Here is a 22,371-nt window from a genome sequence, read left to right as displayed (position 1 = left end):
CGCTCCCAGCCAGGCCTCCCTTCTCTGGCTGGATCCTCTTCCCACAGGACCTGGCCCCACATGTTCCCCTTCTTCAGTTCAGGAAAGAAAAGGGCATTGCTTTGGGTTTGGGGAAAGGGCTTTCCTCTCCCCGACGGTGTAACAGATGCAGATCGTGTCTGCCCGTGGCCAGCACATCCGCCCGCCCTCCTGTAGGCGTCCCACCTCCCGTCTCACGAAGCGGGCAGGCCCGATGGTGTCACGGGATCAGAATCATGTAGTGAAAACATTTTTCCTGTGGCAAAGCAATACATTTTATTTTTTAAATAAGTTAGAATGGTTAGATATGTTGTTTATCATATGGAAAAGCTTGATTCGGCTGAATGTGTAAGACTAAGGGGTTGGTTGAATAAACTACTGTGAGCCCTATCGTGGGACAGGATGCCACCATTAAAATGAGTGAATATTAGAAACATGAGGAAAACAATCCCCGTTATTGAGAAAAAGTGGTTACAAGTCCTATGCACACTATCCCATATCTTTAGAAAGCAGCATGTCAGTAAGCAGCAGTAGCAATGGTTAGGAATTGACTTTATGTGCCCACACTGTTATCTCAGTCCTCCTGTCAACCACACTGAAACACAGAGATACCACATGTGACAGGGGCTTCATTCCTTCATGATTTCCTGCAATAGTCACACATTAACTTAACAATAGTTACCAACAGTGAGGACTAGCCTATGGGCACTGAAGCAATAGGAAAAATGCTGTGCTTAAGGAGCAGCAAATGTGACAGCAGGAAATGAGGATGAAAAGGATGCTTTAAGGCTGCAGATACCCAGGTAACAAACACACAATCTTAGAGCCGGAAGAGATCATAGGAAACATCACCATCCAGTTGCACCCCTTTCGCTTTAAGGGTAAGAAAAGGAAAGCCCAGGAGCGAAGGCACTTGTCCCAGATGCCCCCACCCGCTGGGGCAGGGGCAGGGCCAGAATCCCAGTCTTCTCATGTCCCATGGCCATGAGCTTCCTGCTGGCCTGCACGGCCCCGCATTGTGAGGTATGTCAATGGGGTCAGTGTGCAATGGGACAGCCTCGGGACTGACGGAAGGAGTGAGCAGCCCCGGAAGCTAAGTAATGGCCATGCTGCTTAGAAACAGTAGCATCCGGTGGAAACAAAATGAGGCCCCAGAGACCCCGCCCAGAACAGAACACTCCTCTTGGGCTCTTTTTGCTCCACTGCGATGTCCAGCCACTCCCTTCCCCTGCTTCAGTGGCATTTGAAATGCTGCCTCTGAAACTTCCTTCCCAGTCCATGGGGAACAGGCTCTGGGCCCCACCATCCACACCCTGAGCAGCCCTGGGACCAGGGCACTTCACTCTTCCGTGCACAGCCCCTAACATTGGCGCCCCAGCTCCCTGGGCGTGGACATCCTCTCAATGGGCATGGTGCCCACTGGCACCCAGCAGTTCCTCAGCAGGCAGGCCTGGGAATGAACCACATTCAGAGCTTCTACCTGCTTATCAACATCAGCCTAAGAGTTCTCTCTGCTGGAGGCAGCCAAGGACACATTGATTTTGACCAGAAGCAGTGAAATGGTAGACTGAGCCCAAGACTAGAAGCCACAACCAGGGCTTCTTGCAGTTTGCAAATCGATGATCACAATCATCGCCGTGTCACGACGACAGCTGTTTACATTTCTGAATTAACAGATACCACCTCCCAGCGCGCGCACGTACACACACACACACATACATACACGCACGCACGCACACACACACAAGCACGCTCCAGCACTCGCTCTTCCCTTGTTCGGCAGTATCACACTGTGCTCAAGAGGGGACTTCGGCATCAGGAAGAACTGGATTCACATCCCAGGCTCATCCCTTGGCAGCTCCGAGGTGCAGTATCTGACCTCTCAGAGCCTCAGCTCCCTCATCCTCAAATGGGAAGGATAACACTACATGGCAGTGCTGTGCCGACTCTGCGGATGGCGGTAATGCATACAAAGTACGAAAGAACCTAAATATCTAACACTTTATCTGCTTGGGTCGTTATTGATTCCCTGAGTCTAGAATACTGCCTGGCTCAGTAAATGTTGTTGAATGAATAAATGACTTTCTACCATGACTTTCTACCATCATTACCAACTGTACAATAAATGGCAAGTCTTTTTCTTTTATTGTTTAAAGTTTTACATATGTCTCCTTTTTCCCCAATTGACCCTCCCTCCCCCACAGCCATTCCCACCCCGGGCAAGCCCCCACAGCCCCTAATAAACTAAACATAAGTTATTCAATGGACACAATGTCTGTGTCCATTGGTTACGCTAACATGCGTGCATATAAGTCCTTTGGTTGCTCTCTAACCTCCCCCCCCCATTTGTTTCTAGATCGATCTATTCTTGTTCATCAAATTATGTTGATCATTATATCCCATATATGAATGAGATCATGTGATATTTATCTTTCTCCGACTGGCTTATTTCGCTTAGCATAATGCTCTCCAGTTCCATCCATGCTGTTGCAAATGGTATGTGCCTGCAACCAAGGTACATGCCCTTGACCGGAATCGAACCTGGGACCCTTCAGTCTGCAGGCCGACGCTCTAGCCACTGAGTCAAACCGGCAACTCTTGCTAGATGTTCGGTATTAGGCCTTTGTTACACAGCTGTCCCCTCCACCTGTGTGGCCACCACGCAGCAGATGGCTGGTGCAGACCATGGACATCCGGTTCTCTTCTCTGCCCAGGCTGCCGGAACCTCAGTGTACACCACAGGACAAAGATGTGGGTACTGGATGAAGACTCGTTCGATCTGGAATGCTTTGTAGCCTCTGGAATTCATGGGTGAAAACACTGTCCGAGTTGGGTGACTTTAGACTGAAGCGTGCCACTTACTATCCCCCGCCCTGGCTCGGAGCTCCTGGTCCACTGACAGGAAGTAGTGCTCTCGATAATAAAGTTTTAAAAACAACCATTTGTGACAACAGTGGTAACAATAACTAAACCTGCTCATGTATGTTGAATGACCATGTTCCAAAATGGTGACATACTATTCCCTTTATGTTATTCCTTTAAGTTTACTGTAAGAGGTAGGCACCATTAGTATTCCCATTTCCAGTTGAGGAAAACGACGCTTAGAAAGGATAACTAACGTGCCCACAGAAGTGATGCTCATCAATGGGAGAGCCAGAAGTCGCATTCTCATCTAGGCCATGTCACCAGCATGGCTCTAACCGCCTCCCCTGAGCAAGCGCGCAGAGATAGAGAGTGGCAGGACAGAAGCAGGGAGTATAGAGGAGCTCAACTATAACACAGCTCATTACTGCACAGATTTAAGTACGTCACGGGTCATGTCATAATTCTCAACATACAGCAAGTACACCCACATGTGTTTCCACTTGCAAACTATCAATTAATTAAGCATCTACTACGTGGAAACATCACAGAGTCCTGGTTGAAAGCATGGGTCCAGAATCAGGCTGCCTGGGTTCAGATCCAGCTCCACTACTTACGGTTTTGTGACTTTGGAAGCAAAAGCACTTCTTTGAGCTTCAGTTTCCTTGCTTTGAAAGTGAGGATCACAACAGTACCTGCTTCCAACTGCACATAGTAAGTGCCCAGTAGATGTCAACTATCACAACGCTGTGGCTACTGCGGCTGCTTTGGAAAGTGTGATAATTTCTGGGACTGCAGGTGAGCAGGACATAGCGTTCTGTGCTCAATTGGGTGGGAAGCGAGGCAAGGGCATCGGCACGGGTGCGATGAGAGCACAGAGGACATATAATTCAGGCCAGGGGGAGAAGGGGAGGGGGTGTCAAAGCAGGGAGCCCATAAGGTGGACTACCTGTGCCTCTTTAACTCCCTGGAGACTTGGGGGCTGAGGTATGTCAGAGCCATTGAAAAGGCACCTGTTGGGAGATGTCAAGGGAGAGTCCCAGAGGGAAACCACCTCATCGGAAGGTCCTTTTGGTTTATCATTAGCTAAGCCCCTTGGGAGGGATCTCAAGAAAGACCAGCCTCACACTGAATTTTTGGTGGGGCTCCAGTGTATATATTGAGAATTCCTAGAACAGGCAAGTTGACACAAGGGAACTCTTGCCCGGAATGGTCTGTTTACTCCGTGGATATGAATTACCCTGGGCTGTGTGGAGCAGGGAGTTGTTTAGCCTGATGGCTCCGGGCCCACTGACACAGAGATGCCTGCTCCTACACTGTTTACTCTGGAAACCACAGCGATGGCACAGGCTTTGTAGCCAGGCCGACCAGGTGTGGTTCTGGCACCTTCACTACTGGCTCACCTTGGACATGTGGCGTCACCTCTGTGCCTCCATCTCTTCAGATGGAGCTCATAAGATCGATGTTGCAGGACTGTTGTGAGGATTAAAAGGACTCTCTGCAAAATACCTACCACTGGGCTTGCCACATAACAGCTAAGATATATTACTGGGGGCTTACTACATCCCAGACACCGTGCCTCGAACTTTACAACTGAACTTCACTTAATCCTCACAACAACTCCATGTGACAGCGGAGGAAACGGAAGTGCAATGGGCTATGCCACTTGCACAAGGCCAATGGCAGTTGCTGTTGTGCCTCCCCCCATAGGTTAGTCTATTTGTGTGAGGAAGGAGCGGAGTGGACGGAAACTAGAACTGGGCCCTGTAATCAAAGATGCTCCCATTGTATCTGACCCCCACCCTGCCCTTTGCCAGTTCTGGGCAAGGCCCACTGTGGACAGCCTGTTGAAACTGTTTCTGAATTACTATTTGAGCACCAAGCTTAACTGCTGGCCGAACCACAGGATGGTGGGCCCTGGTAACCTGTCAAGAAATACCGTGGGCTGGGCTGGGCATGTGTGGGGACCAACAGTGGGGTGTCAAGACACCATGTGTTATGCTACTAGTTTTGTGTTTTTTTAAAAAAATATTTTTTATTGCCGAAACCGGTTTGGCTCAGTGGATAGAGCGTCGGCCTGCGGACTGAGGGGTCCCAGGTTCGATTCCGGTCAAGGGCATGTACCTGGGTTGCGGGCACATCCCCAGTGGGAGATGTGCAGGAGGCGGCTGATCGATGTTTCTCTCCCATCGATGTTTCTAACTATCTCTCTCCCTTCCTCTCTGTAAAAAATAAAATATATATAAAAAAATATTTTTTATTGATTTTCAGAGAGCAAGAGGGTGAGGAAGGGAGAGGGAAGGAGAAAGAAACATTGATCGGCTGCCTCCTGCACACCCCCAACTGGGGATCAAACCGGCAACCTTTTGGTGCACAGGACGAAGCCCAAACAACTGAGCCACACTGGCCAGGGTGGCCCTGCTAGTTTTTAACTCAGTGTTTCCAACTTACAGCTGGAGCTCATGAGGAGGGCAAAGCTTCAACCTGGCCCTTCTCAAGTAGGAATCCATTTCTAAGCTTTTCCTCATGTAAAGGTTTTTAATGAGTTTCCCTCAAGCTCAATAGAGCTGGAGGGACAGAGGAGTCCAGCTGCTGCCAGCCTGACCGAAGGGTGACTCATCCCCAGGAATGTTCGGAAGTAAAGGACGGGTCTTCCTCTCCCTCGTCTCTTCTTTCAACTGGAACCAAGGTTGGACCTTTCAACCGGCCGGTTCTTCACAGGTTCACATCTGTCCTGGATTGTGTGTGTGTGTGTGTGTGTGTGTGTGTGTGAGTGTGTGTGTGAGTCTGTACACATAAACACAGACTAAGCTAATCCTGTTCAAGCTCTGAATCCCATATGCTCACACAGCAATGCACAACGAGCCCACTTGGGCACCTGGTTCTGCAGTCGTTTCTCTGGCATTTCTCAAGGAGGTACTGGTGGCCTTGGATGCGGGAGGAGGGCGTGGTGGGCATCAAATTAAGGGAAGAGGAGGCAGGTATGATCCGACAACCTCTAAAATGCCAATGACAGATGAGAATGATGTTAGGAGTACCATCCCTGGGCCTCTCTGAATGAAGAGAGCTTAAAGAACGCAACCAGAGAAGAGGCCATAGATCAGTGTTTCTCAACCTTGGCTGCACATTAGAATCACCTGGGAATCTACTTAAAATCCTGATTTCTGGGCCTCATCCTCCGGAAATTCTATTTCTTTGTTATAGGGTGGGGCCACAACATTAGTGACAAAAAAACAGAATTTCCGGAGGATGGGGCCCAGAAATCAGGATTTTAAAAAGATTCCCAGGTGATTCTAATGTGCAGCCAAGGTTGAGAACCACCACCATAGATGAAGGAGAGGCTGGGTAGGGAGGCTGAGGTTGCAGGTGGCCAACAGGGCCCAGGCCATCTGTTTGTATTTAGGGGCCTGTTTGCCACCCCCCACCCCCCCATCAGCACTGGAGGTTCACCAGGAGAGGGCCTGCCAGAGGCAAGTGCTTCCTAATCTGGAGATCTATACGGAGCAGACAGTGTTCACATGTCTGCTCAGAAAACACTCTGTTTTGAGGAGCTATCGACCGCAGCCCTGTATAGAAAGTTCTGGGAAGTAGCCATGCCTGCAGTGCTAAGCCCTCTCTTCTGCCCCTGCCCACCACTCCCATTCGACAGGGTCGAACCTGAAGGGCCACGTGACCCAAGCTGGGCCAATCAGAGTCTCTCGTCTGGGGATGTGCCAGTAGGAGCCTGGGAGCGGTGGTGGTGCAGACGGGCCGCCTGGCTCTTGGGCTGGCAGCCACATCCCGCATGTGCGTTAGAGAACAGAGAAAGCTGTGCTGTAGAAAAGAAGAATCAAGCAGATGGATGGAGAAAAGTGGATGAGAGCCCATGGTTACAGGGAGAGAGGGTTACAAACAGAGACACACACAGACTCCTAAGTACAAACTACACCTGATTCTCAGACATGCCAGCCCTGGCCCCTAGCCTTGTGAGGCCGACCTGCCCGTCCTGCCTGGGGGCTCCCTCACACACCCGTGCACTTCAAAAACAGTCCTTGCTCTGGGCTTCAGCTAGCTCAAGCGAGTTTTCCTTTTATTACAAAAACATCACTAGAACCCTCTCCTTTTTTCTTTACACCTCTACTCCCTTCTTCACCAAGAGGACTTGGTATTTGGTAAAGTCTTAGACCAGCGGTTCTCAACCTGTGGGTCGCGACCCCTTCGGCGGTCGAATGACCCTTTCACAGGGGTCGGTCGCCTAAGACCATCCTGCATATCAGATATTTACATGACGATTCCTAACAGTAGCAACATTACAGTTATGAAGTAGCAACGAAAATAATTTTATGGTTGGGTCACAACATGAGGAACTGTAGTTAAAGGGCCAGAAGGTTGAGAACCACTGCCTTAGATGATGCTGACTAACACTAATGCATTAATTCTGGTAACGAGAAACCGCTCCACAATGCTAATGCATGGGTTCGCTCTCATGAAAAGATGTCAGAACACTTATATGCCATAGTATCTCTCCCTAAAATCTCTCATCCTGCTCCTTCCTCAAGGATCCTGTGGCTCAGAGCTCCCTGACACCGTATCTTGTAATACGGAACAGATGCTGGCGAGGAGTCCACTCCACGGGGCGGCTACCATCTACTTGAAGAGCCAGATCCATGTGGACGATGTTGTGGACACCAAAAGGAATTTATTTTCTCTGCGGTTGTGGGAGTGGGAAGTCAATGGGAAAGAATTTCATTTACTTCGCTATTTGCAAAACTATTTCGGCTCATCCTGCCTCAAAGACAGTCCACCCTCAAGAGCTCATTCTTGATTCCTGCAAGAGAAACCAAGATGGCGGCATAGGTTAATGCCGGAGATTGCTGCCTCGAACAACCAATTCAAGGGTACACCTAAAAGACGGAACGGACATCATCCAGAACCACAGGAAGGCTGGCTGAGTGGAAATTCTACAACTAGGAGGAAAGAGAATATCATACCCAGACTCAGAGGAGGTGCAGTGCTGAAGTGAAATACTCAGGTGCGGAGTGCGCGCGCGGAGCGGGCTGGCGGCGGAGGGCGCGGTTGTTGTTTTCAATCGGGAGGGAGTTTCAGATTCTGAGCTCCAGATCCGGGCAAGTCTCTAGGGACCCAGACTCAAATGGGAGAAGCGGGACTGTCTGGCTTCGGTCGGAACTCGAAGGCAGCTTTCTCTCCGAGGTTTGCAGCGGTTGCTGGGACTCTGTGAGGCAGAGCTCTAGGGACGGAACTGAGAGCAGCCATAACTGCTCGCTCTGCCCGCCCTGTAGATCCCCAGGGACCCGCCCCGCCCAAGCCCTGCACAGAGCCATTTGCCGGATAGCCTCAGGCAAAGGCTAGATTAGCACCGCCCTAGAGATCCAGCACAGAAGCTCTCCCACTGCAGACACAGCTGACTCTCATAGCCAGTTAGCCTGAGGTCAAATCACCCCCCCCCCCCCAACAATCAAGGCTTAACTACAACAAGACTGCGCACAAAGACCACTAGGGGGTGCACCAAGAAAGCATAAAAAATGCGGAGACAAAGAAACAGGACAAAACTCTCAATGGAAGATATAGAGTTCAGAACCACACTTTTAAGGTCTCTCAAGAACTGTCTAGAAGCTGCCGATAAACTTAATGAGATCTACAAGAAATCTAATGAGACCCTCGATGTTATGATAAAGAACCAACTAGAAATTAAGCATACACTGACTGAAATAAAGAATACTATACAGACTCCCAATAGCAGACCAGAGGAGCGCAAGAATCAAGTCAAAGATTTGAAATGCGAAGAAGCAAAAAACACCCAACTGGAAAAGCAAAATGAAAAAAGAATCCGAAAATACGAAGATAGTGTAAGGAGCCTCTGGGACAGCTTCAAGCGTACCAACATCAGAATTATAGGGGTGCCAGAAGAAGAGAGAGACCAAGATATTGAAAACCTATTTGAAGAAATAATGACAGAAAACTTCCCCCACCTGGTGAAAGAAATAGACTTACAGGTCCAGGAAGCGCAGAGAACCCCAAACAAAAGGAATCCAAAGAGGACCACACCAAGACACATCATAATTAAAATGCCAAGAGCAAAAGACAAAGAGAAAATCCTAAAAGCAGCAAGAGAAAGAAACTCAGTTACCTACAAGGGAATACCCATACGACTGTCAGCTGATTTCTGAACAGAAACTTTGCAGGCCAGAAGGGAATGGCAAGAAATATTCAAAGTGATGAATACCAAGAACCTACAACCAAGATTACTTTATCCAGCAAAGCTATCATTCAGAACTGAAGGTCAGATAAAGAGCTTCACAGATAAGGAAAAGCTAAAGGAGTTCATCACCACCAAACCAGTATTATATGAAATGCTGAAAGGTATCCTTTAAGAAGAGGAAGAAGAAGAAAAAGGTAAAGATACAAATTATGAACAACAAACATGCATCTATCAACAAGTGAATCTAAGAATCAAGTGAACAAATAATCTGGTGATCATAATAGAATCAGGGACATAGAAAGGGAATGGACTGACTATTCTTGGTGGGGAAAGGGGTGTGGGAGATGCGGGAAGAGACTGGACAAAAATCGTGCACCTATGGATGAGGACAGTGGGTGGGGAGTGAGGGCGGAGGGTGGGGCAGGAACTGGGAGGAGGGGAGTTATGGGGGGGGGGGGAAAGAGGAACAAATGTAATAATCTGAACAATAAAGATTTAATTAAAAAAAAAAGAGCTCATTCTTCACATCTGCTCTCACTCCCTCACCCCAGTTTGAGAGTCAAACTGATGAACCCAGAAAGAGACCCCCTCAAACTAACCCGAACAGAGCACTGTTCACATCATTTAAGAGTTATCTGTTCACATGAGGCTTATAGGATGCAAAACCAAGTGAAAGGGGACACAATTCATCAACTCAGCAATGAAAAAGCAATATAATACAAAGCTAACCCATGAGCCCCCGGCTTGGCTTTTCGATGTCTTTTAAAATGCTGCTGATAAAGTTTCTCAGGTAAGGGACCCTGTTGTTTCTGGGAAGGGTCTTTAGCTCTACACAGTCCCTGTAGGCCACTGCAGGTTGCCGTGGTTCTGCCAGGCAACTGGAGACATAGATTATGAGCGGGCGGCTGACTAAGTCTATTAACAAACACAGGAACACTCCAGTGAGGGCTTGTCTTAGATGGCTGGGAGAGAGAACTGTTTTTAAATGAGTTTTGTAATAAGGAATATTAAAAACAGGAGCGCAACCCAAACTGTCCTGCAGAGCCCTGGGAGAGAGAGAAGGAAGGGGGGGGGGGGGGAGAAGCGATGTCGGGGACAAGCAGGAATGAGGTGGAGCTAAAACAATGCACCCCTGTCTGAACCAAAATGGATCTTCAGTTTCTATGCATTTTACATTTGGGGCTTCCAAGAAAGCTTTCTTTTAAACAAGTGTTCCGAGTGTCAGAGCCTCGGGATCAGACATTACAAAAAGGAACAAAGGTTTGTGGAAATGGCTACTGTAAAAATGCAGGGAAGAAATCTTCTGGAGATGAGTCCATAAGAGAAAGTGAGACAACGCCTGACCTGTGAAGGTTTATTCAAACTTTGTTGCCCCAATTTAAGAGGAAAATAGAAATTTCCCCTTTTACATAGTACTGTGGCAGCAAAATCACCCTTAAAGACGAATCCCTTTTCAAGGCCTGCCCGCAAGGCCACACACTCACGCAGCCTTCCCGATCCCTTCAATGGCAGGTCTCCCCTGGACAGGAGGACCCACACCTGCACTTCAGGTGGGAGCCGTGCCTCTCTAACGAGTGCTGGCCACCTGCTGCCTATATCCCAGGCACAGAGGCGAGCCAGCCTGTCCCATCCTCCCTCACCGGCGCACTTCAGCGCGTGTCTACACCCTTCTAGCTCTGCAGGATTTGAAGAATCTAAGATAGCGGAAGCGCCTCCTGTATGAAGAGATGCAACAAGTGTAGGCAACAGTTTATCGAATAAGAGGATGCTGTTGATACAGGACCATATTCTAACTCAGTCTTTAAACTAAAATTTTAAAAATGATTGTTTTCAGACACTAATCATTGGAAAGTAATAAGCCCAACCACCCAACACTTCTATTGACCTAACGGAGGAGAACATTTTGGTTTTCACATGGTATTTTTGTTAATGTTATAAAATTTACCTATTGCTCTTTAGTACCTAGGCCCCAAAGTGAGTGTGTAGCACCGAAAGAAATATATCGCAGATAAGATTTGGTAAAATATTTACTGGTATTTGCATAGCAGAAGTTGTCTTGAATGTAGTGATTTTCTCTGACCCATATCCTATTTCCTATTGCATTTTATTTCTAAAAACTGTACTGACACATGGAGGTGTAACTGAGTTGTTTCTTTTTAAACTTCATCGTTTTTTTACACATGTAGCTTGCAAACTTGCTTGACCGAATATACACCCATTCATCCAGCTCAGCTTCCACACGTACTGCTCAACCTTCCACTTTATTTTCTTTTCTACCTAAAATAAAAATGTCCGGCGGCTTCCATATCACTGCTGACAGCTGAATAACAAATTGGGCAACGAGTTAATAGTGCCACATAAAAATAGGACGCATAGGGCAGATGGTTTTGACTAGACACCTATTCAGGAATCACTTAGAAAAGAAACCCGAAGACTTTAACTTTCCATAACCACCAGAGAGCAGGTCCTTTTTTGGCCTTCTCTTTCCTGAATATAAAAAGATATACAACAGACACTTCTGTTTCCAGGGATGACAACGTAAGACCCTACCAGACAGCTTGGCTCCCCACGCAGGAAACAACCGTAAAACCTGGACACAGAACAAAGAGCAATGATCTGAAGGCAGTGGAGAGTGAACCTGTGCAGACAGACGGTGGGAGTGCAGCTCACGTGGAGAGGAAAGGAACTCCACAGGCGCAGCAGGTGCTATGCCTCGACGGCGGCGGTGGCTGCATTTCACCACACTGTACCCTTCGAATGTGCACATTTATTTGATTGTATATAAGTACTTATTTTGTTGTATGTAAACATATCTAAATAAATACCTAGATATTTATAGGTATGTATTATTAATTATATTCCTAGGTTTGTTTTAAATAAGGTGTTGGGGCATTATTAGAATACGCACATATAGAACTAAGTTTTTCAAACGGGCCCTTTGAATGGCTTAACCTCCAAACTTGGCCCAAAGATCGAAGTTCATGCTGGGGAAATGGTTATACGTGGATAAAAAAAGCAGTTCATTTTGGGTTGATCAGGGAGAAAGCAATGTGTTGCCTGCAATTATATTTTCTCCCTTTCGTTAACTTCTGCAACCTCTCCCATGATCATTTTTGTAACTTGCTCTGTTCCCCACCCCCCCTCTTTTTCTCTACCAAACCAGTCTTTTGTAAGCAAAAAAGAAAATTAGTAACAGACGCAAGCTTATGTTTAATGGTCTAAGACCAAATTTCCTGGACTTAAAACAAACACTTTGTCCCCCAAAGTTTCGCATTCCATTAAGATATAGCTGCCTGCCCTCACTACAATTCATGAGCCCAAAATAGTTTTAAAAACAAACTGACAGAACCGACATCACAGAGTCACTCATTGCACTCTGCTTATTTTTATCATTCAGAGAACAAAAGCTTTCATTTCAAAGACATTTTGAGAAAAGTGTTTTTAAAGACTCTAAACTCTATTCTGGTCTCAACAATTTTGCTTTTGTATCTGAAGAGATACACTAGATTATCAAACAAGGCCTTTTACTATAATTGGCTCTGGTTCAAAGACAAATGTAGAAACCAGAAGGACAAACTGTGAATTCCAGTAGTTAGAACTCACCTGAGGAGAAATGGGGACCTTACTACTAAGTCACAGTACTGGGACAAATAATTTGAATCCAAAGAAGACTTTTAGTACAAAAATTATTTAACATTCACTTACTGCCCTGATACTTCTAGGGGTAAAAATGTGAAAATTTTCACTACCCCCAGAGCCAACTAAGGACAAGCTATTCGATCATTCTTGGTTGCAGTTTCTTCATCAGTGAAACATGAAGGCCACGCTCAATGAGTTCTAAAACTACTGAAGTTCACAGTTGCCACCTCTTACATTAGCACGTCTCTGCACACCCCGGGACACAGTGGTGGCTCCCCCACAACAGCTCCGTATGACTTTGGGCTCCAGTCTTAGAACGGCCTGAGTTCAAACCCGTCTGCTCTACTCACCAGCTTGATGACCCGGGACAAGTTACTCAACCTTCCTGTGCCTCAGCGCCCTCACCTGTGAAATACCTGATAGAGACAACAGCTGAGCGCTCGGCTCACAGAAAGTGCTCAATGAGTGCTGGCAGCCGTTACTGTCGTAAAATGACCAGAGCAGGCCAGCCTGAACCAGGACCTAAAGGGGAGCAAACAGGAGCCACCCTGCAACTCCACCGGAGGATAAACTTTTAACCATCAAACCAACAGCCTCTGGAGAATCTGTCATTCCTAGTGCAATCAAATGGCCTCTTAATGAGCTCAAGTTCAGAGGACACATGCACTGTAGAGGCCAGACTTGTGACCTTTAAGGTGCTCCCCAACCCTGGTATTTAAGATCCGCAGACCTCATCTCACAGTAGGACGCTTATGGTAAGACATATGGCACTGCTGAGAGGCACCCCTAAAGACCTCACTATCCAGCAGTTAACTACAGACCCCAGGGTTAGTCCTGCCCAGCCCTATCTTTTATCATTAGCCAATTTTGGACCCCAACTGGGTAACTAAGGATTGTGACTACATTTGCATGTGTCTGTTTATCTAAAATGAAAATGGTATGCTCACCTGATTAGGGCTTCAGGAAAAGATGACCGTGAGCCCAGCTGGTGTGGCTCAATGGTTGAGCATCAACCTATAAGCCAGGAGGTCACGGTTCAATTCCCAGTTGTGGGTTTGATCCCCAGTAGGGGGTGTGCAGGAGGCAGCAGATCAATGATTCTCTCTTATCATTGATTTCTCTCTCTCTCTCTCTCTCTCTGAAATATACAGCCTATTTAATAAAGAGGTAATATGCAAATTGACCATCACACCCTCACAAGATGGCTGCCCATGACCAGGCTGGCAGGGGGGTTAGTGAGGGACGACCAAATGACTGAACAAGCAGCCTGCGTGGGGTGACCAGGCCGGCAGGGGGGTTAGTGAGGGACGATCACACGACTGAACAGCAGGCTGCATGGGATGACCAGGTCGGAGGTGGGGGTGGGGGCAGTTGGGATTGATTAGGTTGGCGGGGGGGGGGGCAATCAGGCCAGCAGGGGGGGCAGCAGGGGTGACCAGGCTGGTGGGGAGGAGGCAGTTAGGAGTGGCCAGGCCGGCAGGGAGGGGGCAGTTGGGGGTGACCTGGCCGGCAGCAGGGGTCAGTTAGGGGCGACCAGGCTGGCAGTGGGAGCAGTTAGGAGTGATCAGGCTGGCATGCAGAGGCAGTGAGGGGTGATCAGGCTGGAGGGGGGGCAGTTAGGGGCAACCAGACAGGCAGGCAGGTGAGCGATTAGGAGCCAGCGGTCCAGGATTGTGAGAGGGATGTTTGACTGCCGGTTTAGGCCCGATCCCCTAAACCGGCAGTCGGACATCCCTTGAGGGGTCCCAGAATGGAGAGGGTGCAGGCTGGGCTGAGGGACCCCCTCTCCAATGCACGAATTTCGTGCACCGGACCTCTAGTATATATAAAATGACCATGAAACTACCCCAGGAAAGAATACCAATTGCATCCTAATTTATAAATGAGGCAATTTACAAAATAAGATCTAGAGAACTTCTGCAGTTCTTTCTTTTTCATCCTCCTTATGCTCAGGTTCCTTCTTTCTCTTCCTTCCATGACGGGAACAAGGGTCAGCCCGCCATGGCCTGCAGGCCAGGTCCACCCACAGCCTGATTCCATAAATAACGTTTCACTGGAACTCGGTCGCTCCCACTTGTTTACAGACCATCTGTGGGGCTTTGGGCTACAGGGCAGAGCTGAGTGGTTGTGGCCTGAGATCACTTACCACCTGGCGCTTCACAGAAAATGTTTGCTGCCCTGTGGCCCACAGGAAGCTAGCTCACAGGAAGTAGCCCATTATTAGAATAAATAATAATGACTATCATGTCATTCAATATCCAACAAATATTTGTGAAATGCCCCTAAGTGCCAGGTTCTGGAAGCATATGACATGGGACCACAAGGTGAGGGTGTCAGACAGGGCCCCTGCCCCCTGGTGCATGCAGTTTAGTCAGGGAAGATAGGACAAGCACAGCCAACAGTTACTTATTCACATCTAAGCTGAGACCTGTACGTGGATTTCCCGGCTCTGAACTGGCAGGGAACGTGAGGGCTCCCGGATGCCACATGAAATGGGAATGAACTCTAGTATGCTTTCCAGTCTGGGCTTACTCCATCCACCCCACTAGCCATGCAGTGCAAGGACCGGGGACTGTAATAAAGTTTAAGACACTTGACTATTCCATCTCCAAGCTGGAAAGCTAAGCCAATAAATCAATCATAAGTCATGTGCACTTGTTGGAGCCCTGATACCAACACGTGACTGGGAGACAGTTCTTTAACGAGCTCCAGGCCTTTAAGCACAGAAAACCAGCCTCACTGAGTCACACTTGGGAGATTTGATGGAGCATAAACAGATGCCCTGAAGCTCTGGGGCACTTCTGGCTGTCATGTGGGTTTGAAGTTTCTCAGTGCTGCCTGTCAAGATTGAACAAGTGGCTTAAGCATTCGCATGCTCTGCTTCCCAAATCCAGGAAGGCTTGCTAAGCCACGCCAGCATTCTCTGGGAACACAGACCATCCCCCAACCCTGAAAACTGGCAGGTCCTTCCGGACAAGGTGAGTGCTAGAATAGATGGAGGAAGGATGTAAGGAGCAGGAAGAAGTGTTGCAGAATAAATAAATGTGTTTTATAAAGTCTTCTTCACACTTCCTAGCTCTGGTTCTTCCTCCGAGCTCTACTGGCTGAATGAGCAGATTTACCCCTCTGTTTAGAGGAAATGGAAGTGCAGGGAGATCAGGCATCTACCTTCAGGTCAGGAGCATGTCCGTGAGAGCCCAGGCCTTAGAAGATGAAGCAACTGTTCCAAAATTATTTGCTTGAGGCCATGCCTACAAAACTGTTCACTTCATTGAGCTGCACAGTCCCACTAAATGTAGGGGTTATCTTTAAAGAGGATCAGTTAACTTAAGGCCAGAAAATGTTCTTGATTTAAATGATACCACCTTGGCAGGCTCCACAGACAATTCCTCCCCCTTTGCCCAGGTGGGTCTGGGTATCTGGCATGGTCCATGGATTGGCCAGTGTGAGCATCTGGCCGCTGCTCCAAAAACCTTTCTATACCACAGCCAACGGTTACCTCCAACACATCTCCATCAGAGTAAAAGAGAAGTCAAGGGAGTCAGAGATCAACTATATTACACCAATTTTCATGACAAGTACCTAATAGTGAAAGGTTCCCTGGATATCCTCCTACTTGGAAAAAAAAAGGAAGGAGGGAAGAAGGCAGGCAAAGAAGAATCAAGCATTCTTAAGATGCTTCTATTCTGATAGCAGTTTTAAAAAAATAATTTTGCCAAATGCCTTGAAATAACAGAATAACTTGGGTATATCTCCTAACATGATGAGGAAATATTGAGCTAAAAAGAATGATTTTTAAAAATATATTTTTACTGATTTCAGAGAGGAAGGGAGAGGGAAAGAGAGATAGAAACATCAGCGATGAGAGAGAATCACTGATCAGCTGCCTCTTGCATGGCTGGATTGAATCCGGAACCCAGGCATATGCCCTGACCTGGGACCGAACTACGACCTCCTGGTTCATAGGTCAACACTCAACCACTGAGTGGAGGCGTTCCATGCAACTAAAGGGTGCCCCTGCAGAATGCAGAGGGAGGAGGTGCTGTAGGAGCTTTGCAGTGACTCGGGAGGTAAACCAGTGGGCCCAGATGTGACCACACCTAACCCGTCCTCCCTGACGATGTCTGAGAGAAACCCACACAAGGTGCAATGAAACGCAATGGAGATTCAGAGTAACCTCCTTGTGCTCCATGTAGGTCAACAGAATTCATGTTTATGTCACCGTGATTTCTGTTTCACACGGGCCCTTATAGAAATACAAAAATAGCCAGAGGGATCCACTTATAGAAAATTATTTTAGTCTCTTTTACATTCTATAAGAGACAGAAAACCAAATTACCTAAAATAAGATCCAGGGTAGGATGATGATTTTAAGATTCACTGAAAATGGTAAATCACTATTATTTTCTTAAAATATTTTTATTGATATTTAGAGAGAAAGAAAGAGGGAGAGAGAGAAAGAGAGAAACATCGATGTGAGAGTGCAACATGGAACAGCTAATCTCCTATTGGGGATCGAGCCCATAACCAGGGCATGTGCCCTGACAGGGAACCCAACGAACGGGCAACCTTTCGGTGCGTGGGATGATGCCCAACCAACTGAGCTACACCGGCCAGGGAAAATTACTATTATTTTTAAAACAAGGTGGTCCCACACATTCTTTTGTTGTTAACTTTTAAACCCATGGGAATTATGAGGAAAATCCAAAGTATATATGAGTTCTGACTCATTTACACACCTTACTCATCAATTTAAATGAATAAATGAATACTCAAAAAAAGTCTTTCTTCGAGAGATACCGTTTAACAGCCAGAATCCAACTCACAAAGACTTAAACACAACTTGGTTTTATCCTGGAATAACACAAGCACAAGCCAGGGCTAATCAGGTCCCGCTCAACCCAAGAAACTAATAAGATTCCCTCTACCCACCTAGTTTCCCCACATCAAATATTTTATTTTTGGCTTTCTGGTCTAATGATGATGGAAATTCTGCAGTCATCAATTTTTCAGAAAGAAACGATTAAAAAGTTTCACTTACTGAGAAGACAGTGCTAAAAGTGAATGATGACAGACATTCCCAGGACTCTGATGTGTGTGTGTGTGTGTGTGTGCGCGCGCGTGCATGTGTGTGACAAACGAACAAATAGAAGAAGCAGAAATCTCAGTAAGTTAAAGAAGTTAAGGGACAAAGATGCCCTAGTGTCACACAGCCAGACCAAACAGGATGTCTTGTTTTTCAGGAGCAATTTGGCTGCAAAAACATTTGGAAAAACAACAACAAGCAAGCAAAAGCAGAAAGCAAACACACTAAACTCTGAATGCTACACCACGATGTGATAGAGAAAACGATTTGTCACAGTCCTCAAAGTCCTCAGCGCTTAATCCAGCGAGATTGTTAACACAGAGCCATCTCCTACCCGAGAGGAGCACAATCATCGCCCTGTTCAACGTTCCCCCAACCTGCACGGCTCAGTGGCGACTGCCCAGGCACTGCACCAAGGCCTTCATCAGGCTCCAACCAAAGAGCAGAGCTCAGCGTTTGAAGGAAAACTGCCCTGGACAGCAGGGAAATTTAGAAATCAGGCCAGGAAGGACCGTCCCCTTCCATTAACTAAGGTGTTACAGAGCTCCTACCGACAGCTCGTTCTGCGAGAGTGTGCTGGGTGTTCTTGGACTGAGTGCTTAGCTTCCCCATGAACACCTAGCAAAAGAGCCAAACATGCTATTCTCTCCTCTGACTTTCCTTCTGACTTCTCCACTGGCCAAGGTGTTTGTCAGAGGCTTCCCAACTGAGCCTCAGCTCCTCGCGAGGCATTACCCAGAGAAATCACTACTCCGCTTGGCAGGCCTGCCTTTCTCTCAGCCAAAGGCTAGCATTTCAAAAGACTCACTTGAGAAGCCTGGCTCCTCTGGAGTGCGCAATGTGAATAATTATGGTTACAAGGCATTTGGCAAGTGCTCTAGTAATAGAGTTTCAAAAGAACATGTAGATCATGAAACACATTAATAACTCTGAAGCGAGGCAGTAATTCATGCCTGCCATTCTGTACCCACATGCTAAAATGAGTCTGACAGAAAGCATCGCCCATCACTAGCCTTCTGGGCATGTCTGCACCTATTGCTATTATACTTGCTCTCTTAGCTATGGGCCGCTGTGTGAGGTGACTCCACATGTTCCAACTTCAACTTATTATCTAATCCCAACGTGTTCCTTCCTCCTGATTGTTCTGGTCACACTCCTGTCTTTCTCTTACTGCCTTATTCAATTGGTCACCAAGTTCCTAACTGTCACTTGCTTATCTTCCCCTGCTCTCCGTTGCTACTTCTGTCTTAGTTAAGACCTCTACCTCTCTTGCCCAGATACTAAAATACCTGTGATTAGTCTCCTTGCCTCCAGGTTAGTTCCTAATGAATGTTCCTTGTACTGTTCCTAACAAGCTTCTAAAATATAAGTCTTGAAAACAATAAATTCATAAACACTTTTGAAAAAAATATAGGTGCATATTTTTTATAGTCTTGGAGTGAGAAGAAGCATTTCTGAGCATAACAAAATCTAGAAGGCATAAATATAGTTACTAAAAAAATCTGTAAACTTGCCGAAACCGGTTTGGCTCAGTGGATAGAGCGTCGGCCGGCAGACTGAAAGGTCCCAGGTTCGATTCTGGTCAAGGGCATGTACCTGGGTTGCGGGCACATCCCCAGTAGGAGATGTGCAGGAGGCAGCTGATCGATGTTTCTCTCTCATCGATGTTTCTAACTCTCTATCTCTCTCCCTTCCTCTCTGTAAAAAATCAATAAAATATATATATATAAAAAAAATCTGTAAACTAAAGGACATTATCATCAAAGGTAAAAAAGCAACTGGGGGAAGTAGCGGCAACACAGATGGCAGGAGACATGCTAATTTTCTTAATATATAAAGAGTTCTTACGACTCACTAAGAAAAATACCTATCTGTAAATCTGAAATAACATACTGAGTCCATCTCTTCCCCACACTAGGAGAGGAAAAGCTAATGCAAACAATTATAAAGCGTGACTATGGCACAAAGTGTCCTGTAGAGACAGGCGTTAAAAAATTGCTTAGATATCACTATTAGCAAACTTGCTTCAAATGCCCTGCCTAGATTCAATGATATCATATGTCAACAATGAGATACCTATAAATGCCTCTGGACTCTGTTTCTGCCTTTGGAGCACAATGGAGCATGCTCACACAGAACAAATCATTGCCATAAAGTCGGAAGAGTCTCTTGGCCTGCATCGTTAATGTTTTATTTTCTGAACTTTTATTTTCTGGGCTATGAGGCCAGATGGAACTAACTGGATTTCCCACTTTGACCTGAACTAAGTGAGAGAACGATATCCCCTGACATAAGGCAGAGGATCAGCAGAGCGGCATTGCTGACAGAACTACCACAAGGACACCGACTCTACTCAGGCAGCTGATCACCCGACAGCCAGGGACGACACGCAGGTACCACAGGTGAGTCCTTTTTCAAAGGAAAGCTCAGAGGAGGTGGTAAAGCTGCTGTACCCTCAGGAAGAGATACATTCTGTAGGAAAGTAAATAATTCAAGATGCTGATGGAGCTCTTCATGGGAACCTGGAGCACAGGGCAGCTCAACTGCTGCAAGACGACGAGGAAGGCTCTGATACAGAAGGCCTGGGCGGCATGAGTGTCCGTCCGCCAAAACAAAACTTAAAAAGGAAGCTGGGACTAATCTCTGGAGTGCGATCTGGAGTAAATGTGGGGGAAACAAAGGCGCTTACCCCAACCAAATAGGACTACACCTTGAAAATTTCACCAATGATTTCCCCGCCTTGAAAATGCAGGGCTGTACCGAAGGACCGGCATCAGAATTCCACCACCACCCCACATGGGTGGTCAATGTCAGGTAACATTGTTCCTTGAACTGTCTTTAGTTAGTAAACACTTAACTCACCATGTTGTTGAGATTTATGCCAGAGAAATGAATTCAGTTTTCTAAACAGCCTTTAAAAAAAGGAAGTTGTATTTTTACATTTCAGACCTGTACAATGGACTTGCAGAAATTCTAACCCTGACCGATGGTTTCTCAAAACCCATTTGCCTTTGGTGAAATTAACACAATATTCTCCCAATAATCTGGAGGCACGGGAAGCCACTGTTTATTTCATTCTGGGCAGACACGGGCTCAGTGAGTTTTTGGCAACGAGAGTCACATATGCAGATATATGATGTGGTCCTTCAGGTGGCCCAGGTCAGAAGGTCAGAATAAACATTACTGAAATAATACCCAATAACTTTGGCTTTATCTCTGGCAGACCTAGGAGGCCCAACGGCTTATGTGCTAAATTACAAAACCCCACAGGTACACAGCACAAAACCTACTTAAAATTAACACGATTCTTTGTTCAGGCCCCTAGGTTTTAAAAATACCGACGCTGGGATGGATACACATGGAGACTCACTCTGGGAAGCATAGAGGCCCTCCACGGCTCTGTCTTCATGGCCGTCGTACTCCCTGCTGGACAGCTGCCTGTTGGCAGTCTCCAGTCGATCTGTGCACAGAGAGAAAAGGATTATGAAGAAATGTGTATGGATCTAAGTCATCATCAACTGAGAAATGACGTGGGAGCCAAGAGCTGGGTATGAAAAGATGCTCAGGCAGGAGCCCCAAACTGAACAACTTTTGGGGAGGAACGATACATTCCAAAATGTCAAAAGAAGTCTTCAGATGCCACGCTGTGCCTTTATGCAACGGAATGCCAAGATGTGCACCAGCAGGGGGCAGCTAAGAACAGGTTCCAAGAAAAACCGCTTTGCTGCCTGTGAGCAAACCTCTGATTTGAAGTCCTTGCAAAGGGTTGACTCCTTGGCCCCAAACCCAGCCCTAGTCTAACCCTGACCATGAGCCCTCTGTTTTAGCCTGGAAATGCTACCTGTATCTTAGAACAACAATTAAATACCAAAAAAGGTCAAAATGACCTAATGGATGAAGATTCTACACAGTTAGTTCTACATTTGCTCAAAGCACCTGGCAAATTTTCATTTATTCCATTAAATAATTCGGTTTAACAGGTCTTCATTGAATGTACATGATATGCAAGATAAAGAGGTTTGTAATAATAGAAAAAGTAGGATCTAGAGACTACATACAAGGCAACTGAAAAAATGGCTTGGCTGATTGAAGGTGAAGTTAAATTTTATGCGTCGAGTTATTCTGTATGTTGGAGGTTGCCAAAACTCTGTAGCAGGTGACTCCTAGTTTTGGGGAAGTATATACATATACTAGAGGCCCGATGCACAAAATTCGTGCAAGAGTAGGCCTTTCTTCCCCCAGCTGCCGGGCAGGCACCTGGCACCTGGGCTTCCCTTGCAGCCCTGGCTTCATCCGAAGGTCGTCTGGTCTAATTAGCATATTATGCTTTTATTATTATAGACACACATGTGTTGGCCTATTGGCCTTTATTTTTCCACCAGAGGGACACATCTAGTCTGTCTTCTATACTATACCAAGCAAGTGTTCAGCATTGGCTTTTACAGCATGCTACCAAATGACTCAGCATGCGTGAGAAGAGCTGTGCACCTAACACTGGTCTTTTCAAAGTTGCCACTCACATAGTCACAAGTCACAAGTCACAGTCAGGAGTTTTCAAGCCAGAAGC

The 22,371-nt window shown here is 46.6% G+C and overlaps 1 protein-coding gene across 4 annotated transcripts in view; it reads right to left on the bottom strand.

Annotated features, from left to right (window-relative positions):
• AMOTL1 (angiomotin like 1) overlaps positions 1-22,371 on the bottom strand; it is a gene marked incomplete at its 5' end in the record, with an annotated part of 122,486 nt that overhangs the window by 18,152 nt on the left and 81,963 nt on the right. For all 4 annotated transcript variants that reach the window (XM_081100138.1, XM_081100139.1, XM_081100136.1 and 1 more), the window contains one exon: positions 21,175-21,264. In XM_081100138.1, the coding sequence (XP_080956264.1) occupies positions 21,175-21,264 (90 nt within the window). The remainder of the gene's footprint in view (positions 1-21,174; positions 21,265-22,371) is intronic.

The sequence above is a fragment of the Myotis nattereri genome, assembly GCF_964212035.1.
Source record: "Myotis nattereri genome assembly, chromosome: 9".
NCBI lineage: Eukaryota > Metazoa > Chordata > Mammalia > Chiroptera > Vespertilionidae > Myotis > Myotis nattereri.
This window is presented reverse-complemented; position numbering and strand designations above follow the sequence as displayed.